The sequence below is a fragment of the Rhagoletis zephyria genome, unplaced genomic scaffold (genome assembly GCF_001687245.7).
Source record: "Rhagoletis zephyria isolate East Lansing unplaced genomic scaffold, Rhagoletis_zephyria_1.1 Rzeph_scaffold_06946, whole genome shotgun sequence".
Lineage (NCBI taxonomy): Eukaryota > Metazoa > Arthropoda > Insecta > Diptera > Tephritidae > Rhagoletis > Rhagoletis zephyria.
Window position 1 is genome coordinate 22,045 of NW_016164029.1, and position 8,077 is coordinate 30,121.

Here is an 8,077-nt window from a genome sequence, read left to right on the forward strand (position 1 = left end):
TACTTTTTTGATACAATTTCGTTTACAGTATAATTTTTACTACGCAGTAATTTTTAGTACAATTTTGTGATACAAGTTACAGTCGAAAAGTACAGTTTTTGTGTTGATTTCGTACTGAAGGAACAATTTATTTTTCAACACTGACTCAGTGAGGTACAACCAGATCGACACGGCTCAGGAAGGAAACGCTTGCAAAGGGTTGCAAATTCGCAGGGTGCACTTGATGATTATTTTTTTCGTCCGTTATTCGAAAAAATTTTTTTGATGATGCAATTCCGCATGTTATTTTTTTTGCAGTTATTCGAAAAAAAATTTGTTTGATGATGTGTCTCCGAACATTTTTGCAATTTGCAGGTTTTAAATATTTAATTTTTTGAATTAATTAGTATTTTGGGTACGCAGCATGATAAAAATATAGTAAGGTAGAACCGCTGAGAGTCACTTTTAAAATTCTTGACGTTTCCAAACAATTTAATTTTTAAATTTACTCACAAACTCACACACACATTTTCATTTTCAATCTCAAGCAACAACAATTTCGAACAATTTCAATTTTTTATTTTCACTTTTATATGATTTTAAAATGTTGGCAAACTTCAAAAAAAAATCATGGCCGACAAATTGAGAGAACGGTTCTACCTTGCTATGTTTTTATCATGGTACGCAGTTTTATAGCCATTAAATTTTAGTATAATTTAGTGAAAGCTTCAAGTAGCTACACTGCCTTTTTGGGTGAAAAATTGCATGAACTTTAAGTGGTGTAATTTTTATATGGCGAAACCACGCTAAATCAACTGGGTTTTCGGGATAACCAACTTAACAGCCATAACTGCGTGGTTTGGCTCCGATGGAGACATAGTATTGGCAGCAAAGCGTGTTGTTTCATCAGGTGTGAGTAGGCGTTTAATTGTAAATTTTTATTATTTCGCTAGCGAGTTAGTGGAGACGTGGGAGTGTTGGTATTTCCTGTCGCCCTTTTTCATTCGGTGAAGGGCTGAAATTTGACAATGGCCCGCTAAAAGCAAAAACAAAATATAAATAATTGCTGTATTTGTTGAATCGATACCATATTATAATTCGCCTTTATTGGGAGTATAGCGTCACTTTAATTCACAAAGGTCCTAACCAACACTTTGTTCGAAATTGCGTTTTTTACATATTTCGATAGGATGTATTAAAAATACCTTCAATAAAAATTTTAAAGTGTTAGTACCAAAAACAACCGAGTTATAAGCCAATTTTTAAAAAGCCCACCTGGTTTTGATACGCTTTTTATAATGGTTTTTGCTTCTCCTGTAAAATAAAAAAATTTGTTGGTTAGGGCCTTTGTGAATTAAGGTAAGTTTAAAACTTAAAGTCGTTTTTCTCGAGTTTTTTGATTATGACACTCATGCAGCAAATATGGACGATATGTATGCATATGTTTGCAAGTATATATATACATATATAAAACCTTACACAATTGATTCAATTTAATTACCAACACATGGTTTAAGGTATTTAATGCAAATTATAATTTTTTCTTGGTAAATATTTCATTGCGGTTTGATACGTCCATTTGTACATACTTACATATGTATGTATGTACTTACTGTATATAAATTAATTAAAAAGAAAAAATAAAATAAAGCGTTAAAAGTGTACACTTTTCATACAAAAATAAATCACGTTTTCATAAACACTTAACCGACTGTGTGAAAGAACTTACAGCCGCTAAAATTTAACCACAAATCGGTTGATGAGTACACGCGGCAATTGAGTTGTCCATCAAATCGAGTAATTATCAATTTATTTTGTAAAACGAAACGGAAACATAACCAAAACCAAAAACGGAAAACAATTATAGACAGCTTCTTGCTTCAATATGCCAATAATTGAAAGAATCACTAGCGGCTACTACTTTGCGTAATAACAGTTAGAATGTTGAAATTAAATTGCATGATGCACATAAAAATCGAATCGCAATAAACCGTGCAGCCTAAACCACGAAATTCAAATTAGGTATTAGTTGGCAAACGTTCCGTCAAAATGATGGGCAAATTGCGCCAAGGGCAATGGGGTCACAATTGATTTTTTTTTTTTGAAATATTTAATTGCATTGAACTAAGTTCTTTTGCGCTGACACGATGTCAATTAGAAATCGATTTTACTTTGATATTAAATACCAATTACAACAACAATGCTGTTGTCAAAAATTGCAAAATAATTAAGCGGCTTAGGCGAGACTGTTCATCGCTAAAGTAAGAATTCATAGAAAATATATATGTATGTACGTACGTACATAGGTTTACGAATTGCATTGTGTATTTACGTACATTGTACATATCGTCGCCTGAGTAAAAGATTGTCGTAAGCGCCATTTTGACGATTTTTAGTTCTAGATGTAGTTATAAATTTTGAAATAAGGTCTCTCGATTTGTGTTATCAGTTTTTAGATATCACTTTATTTTCCGAGATATAGACTACAATTTTTTCCTTAATTTAGTAAAAATTTAGTTAGTGATGCAGCCATATTAAACTAATGAATATCTTCAAAATGGCGTTCTTCATTTTTGGACNATTTTTGGACATCTCCTTTAGTTTCCGAGATATTGAATAAAAAGTGTCGTTAATTTGGTAGAAATTTCGATCATATTTTGCCGTATTTCATACAAAGTGGCTGCCAAATTGTGGACAAATGACGCTTACGACAAAATATTACTAAAGAAAGTCCATATACTCAAAACTAATTAACAATAAACATTAAAAATTAAATAGTTTAAAAATTTTGTGAACTAGTAACATTTTCATAGACTTTGGAGAAAATTCATCTTCGCGCTTTTGAGAAATTGCAGTCAAAACTTCAATCGCGATTTCCCACAATCTGCCGAAATTAACATACGACAATCTTTTACAATGAACATTCATTCCCAACAAGCATTTCTTTCTGTAAGTGTTTTTAAAAGTAACTTAAAGTAATTTTGCTATATTAAGTACTAAATGAGCGTTTTTAGTATTGAGTTTATTTTAAGATTTTTCAAATGAACCTTTTATAACTGTTAATAGCGAATCTTAATTATAATTTAATTTTAAAAATTAAATGCAAGTGTTTACAAAACCAGGAAAAAATATTTCTTTTTCGATTATTTTACGCTTCTTCCAAGAGTTTTATAAGAAAAAAAATCTCCGTTTTTAAGCTTTCTTTCTTTTATTAAACTTAAAAAAAAAACCGTCTTAATTTTATTTTGCATGTTGGGTATATATGTGCATACATACATATATGTACAGCCATGACAAATACGCTTTCAACAATAGATAACCAAGTAACAATGATTTGGCAAAAAGAGCAACATTTAACAAATGGGTGTCTGATTTGTTGTGTATGTTGCAAGCGGCTCACTAGCGAGGCGTGGAAGGAATGCGTAAACGCGTGTGAAAAGGTTTTATTTATTGGCAACAATTAAGTAACGATATTGCAATGGATAATTTTTTGTTTAACACTTCATATATGTATATGTACATACATATATATGTGTTTGTACAAAGGTACTATGTCCGTTTATTTTTAAAGTCGGGGCGCATATTTAGTATATATGTATATATGTATATACTTATATACACTATAGTGCAAAACTGAGTCCATGGTGGTTTTGTTAAATACTTGTAAGGATTTTAAAGTTATTTTGTTTCTTATTTTTTTTTTATAAAAACATGGTTATACAGAGCTTTCTACAAATTTTCATGCAAATTTTGAACTTTTCGTCTGCATTTTTAGGAAATTTTCGGTAGCAGTTCTAAAGTCTGTTAAACCTGATAAATTCCGTTAATTTTTAATATTATTCAGCGGTTTTTTTCATACAATGTGTGCAACTTATTAAAAGTAGTGTTGATTATTTTAAATTTTCTTTGCAAAAGGTTTTGCGTATTTTCTTCCATAAGAAATTCGTGCTTATTTAAAAAAAAAGTGCAAAAAGTCGCCAGCAAAAAAACTTTGACTTTTTAGCCGCTTAAAACTTGCATTTGCTTATACATACTAATATTTTAATTTTTTTTCTTAAAATACAGATCTTAAAAATTTTGATGAAAATTTGTTGAATTTATGTGAGCTCTGTATAAATATTGAAAATTTGATTTACTTATATAATTTTTGTTACAGCATGAACCATATTTCAAAAAAAAACAAATAAAAAATTTAATTCTAAAATCCTTGCAAATATTAAACAAAAACACGCATGGAATCACTTTTGCACTATAGTGTACATACTATATACTCATTCAATTTCAATTTATTTTATTTATTTATTGAAGAAAACATTGTTTGTACAAGTAAGACCATAATCCTTTAAGAGTACATACATCAACTAAAATAAGTGACATATGAAGCGAAAAAACATCGAGCCTTTTCGATATTTCCGTATTCCGCTCATCATAATTGCAATGATTTCAATAAAAATCAAAATTTTATTAAGGCTATTCGCTAAGTCTTACAAAACCCTTGGACGGTGTACGGATTGTACGGTAGAACCGGTATTCCTATGGGGAAACTTTGCTAAGCGTGCAATCCGTACTCCGCACAAAGGTTTTGCAAGACTTAGCGAATGTCCCTAATTTATTCTTCAAAGTAGCAAGATAAAAGTCTATAAATCGACGAATATATGCGCCGTTTATTTTGGAAGTAGCATAATACACTCTTTCAATAAAATCGAGTTAATGATAACACTAATTACAATTTAATGGTAAAATAAATTAAATTAATTAATTATTAAATTAAAATAAATTCCTTTAAAAAAAAATTGCATTGAAATGTTGAAAACTACTGAGGTTAAGCTAGGGAGAATTTATGCCAATCAGCGGCATAACGAAGACGTTTATTTTGAATTAATTCTCTTTAGATATTATTAAACGTGCGATATTTTGTTTAGTTGAAGCAAATTATTGTCCGATTGGCAATTACGGCGGCTTTTAACAGTTCATTATCAAACTAAATAATGCTTAGAAAATTTAATTGTTATCTATATACATATTTTATTTGAATAAAAAGTGGTGAAAAGGCGGTGAGATTGTTTAATAAGTTAAAAAAAATGTATGCACACTGTTTAGGTTATCATGAAAAGCGAAAACCCCCTGGCACCAGTGAATTATTTTAGAAAAATGTCTATTTCCGGGTAAGGTAAGAACTACTTCTTCCGTGAGCTCTATTAAACGCAAAATCCTTAAGAAATATATGATAAGAAAAGAGTCTATGCAAAATATGTACGTACATACCAATGACAATGTGTGTGTTGGGTGCTTAGCACTGCAAGTAATCAGGGACCGAACATAACAGTTATTGATGAAAACTGTCATGGAAAAATTCACTATGAAGGAAATGTTCTACAACTAAGTGAAACATACCAATCGATTTCGTTTTGCACCGAGACTCAAATTTGAAAATAAATTTTTATTTGCAAGTATTATGCAAAGTTTAAAAAATTAACAATTATATTTGATTTTTATATTATAAATCCAAAATAACAATTATTTTTGATTTTTATATTATATGGCTTAGATAACAGTTATTGAAAAGTTTTATTAATAAAAGTCATCAATAAAAATCAGTCAGTGACTTTTACTTTTGAAAGTCATTAATATAAATCAGTGACCGACTTTGATTTTTTAAATCCATCGTATAAAAGTCATTAACATTTTTCACAGTTAAGAATGTGTTGGAAAACAAAAGTTTACTACGACTATTCAAATGACTTTAATAAGTATGATTGAAAAAATAAAGATCAGTGACTGATTTTTATTTAGGACTTTTATAAATAAAAGTCTTCGATAACTGTTATTTAAGAATATAATTTAAAAATCAAAATAACTGTTATTTGCAGATTATTTAAATAAAAATCAAAAATAATTGTTATTTTCGATTTATAAAATAAAAGTCAGAAATGAACGGCTATTTAAAGTAAAAATAAAAGCAAAAAATAATTGTTAAAGGAGTGCTTTTTTTAATAAAAGTTGTAACTGTTACGGTCCCTGCAAGAAATACTAATTCAATGTCATCAAAGCTTTTATTTCTCGAACGGCTCAGGTCCCTGAGGAATGCTTTGAAAACTCATAATTTTCATGGAGTTCTACGCAAAAATACTTAACATCGCGTAGCCGGTGTTGGACTGACGTGACCTACTTCTTTAAATACAATTAATACATAAAAAATGCTCAGTTTAGTACCTTAAATCCAGCTCTTGTATACCGTATATTTGGGTATACATATTTTTTTGTCTTCGCCTTTTTTATTTTACCAACCTTTTCATTGGCTGAAAAAAGGGCTTTGAAACTTTTTCAAGCCCAGTTAGGTGGTATTCCCCTGAGCTTCTATAAGCGGCTTCCTATCCACTTTTATGTACTAATTTTTTGCACAGCTATTTTCGAGTATGGCTCTAATTTTTAATATGAAAATTGTGTGAATAATTTTAGATTCGCTTTAATCAATTAATTAAAAGGTAAATATAATGAAAGAGGCAACATCAAATGAATATGTACATATATATATATATCTGAAATCGGGGTGATTTTCAATGGAAACTACTCTATCTCTTAGCACAAAAAAGGCAACTTCTATAATATCATTCTCTGCTTATCAGTATGTATTCGATTTTGTAGGCACACACACGAACACCTTTCGAAACATTAAGGTTTACTAAACCGTAGGCATACTAAATACATACGTGGAGTGCCCACTATTTATTTATCATGAACTTGACAAAACAATTGTACAGAAAAACCGGTAGAACAGAAACTAGTTTATTATATATGTATGTACATGATTTCTTGTTTTTGTTTACTTTTTTGCATTAATTATAAATAGAACACATTCAGTGATTTACCCAAACTAAGTACTAAAGCTTGTAGGATGAAAACGTTTCAAGTGAGTTTCATAGTTCTTTATGGTATTAAGGAAAGGAGATTTCTCAGAAATGTGACTAAATATTACCAATTGATTATTTGACTTAACGCAGCATTAAGCAAGCAATTTACAGTCTAAACCTAGTTCCGTGCGTCATTAAATTGACATTTATTTGCCTCTTTTTAAACATAAATCCACATATACAGACTCTGCAGTTTCACCTTTTTTTACACTTTACCTTGGCACAGTGACAAATAATTTGTTATTCCAACGTTCCAAACCCAACGGCAAATTGTTCTCGGGCACATAGCGGCCCGTGCTTATGGCTTCTTGTTTATCTTGCTCACTTGGCCATTCGAACTCCAATTGTTTCCATGAAAATCTCTCCTCCAACTTAGCTTCAACATTACAAAAAATAATACTCAACGCACAAAACAACGCCGAAAAAACGAGATATTTCATTTTTGTAGTAAATTTTACAAGATCAATTCAATCGCTTAAAATTCACGTTGTTGCCCTCACTTGCGCTTCGTTAACACTGCCTTGAATTGAAGTTATGCTTTAGCTTTTTAATCGATCCGTTTGATGTTGACTCCGGCAGCTCATTGCAAAAGATATTTAGGTAGCGAAGCAGAACTTGTTGGTAGCATAAAAATGTTTTTGTGCTAATATGTATCTTGTCGAAGTACCCGTCTTGTGCTAAGTAGATAGGATAGTTTTTTGTCTCTGCAACATTTTAATATATGCTTGTCAACATGTTGCTTGCTGCTACGTTTGTTTTTTCGTGTTGCATGGGAAAATTTTCTGTTGCAATAAGTGTTTGGCACGATGTGCGATGTACCCTTGATCTGCAAACGAAGCCATTGCACATATACGTTTTATAGAATAATCGAACGAGAGAAAATTTGTTGTGACCACCATTTCCATGCAATTGGACGAGCACACTAGCTACTAGAAAACGTTTTCTAATCAATTTATTTTCAAATGGCGGAGTGGAGAAGTTCTTTTTAGGATATCAAATATCGCAAATTTAGACAATGTTCCAAACCGATTGCTTCAGGAATTACTAAAATAACGTGACCTTTAAAACTTGTAAAAAAAAAAATCCGAAAACAATATTATTTACAGTTATAATTAAACTGTCGCTTTCCATATCTTAAGTACTCAAGAGAAAAATCTTGTTTTGGTAAAATTTACTGTCGATACAAA

At 30.5% G+C, this 8,077-nt stretch overlaps 1 protein-coding gene across 1 annotated transcript in view; it reads right to left on the reverse strand.

Annotated features, from left to right (window-relative positions):
• yellow-c (L-dopachrome tautomerase yellow-c) overlaps window positions 1–7,460 on the reverse strand; it is a 28,313-nt gene extending 20,853 nt beyond the window's left edge. The window contains exon 1 of the mRNA XM_017629617.1: window positions 7,107–7,460. Within this exon, the coding sequence (XP_017485106.1) occupies window positions 7,107–7,330 (224 nt within the window). The 5' untranslated portion in view covers window positions 7,331–7,460. The remainder of the gene's footprint in view (window positions 1–7,106) is intronic.
• Window positions 7,461–8,077: the final 617 nt, after the last annotated feature.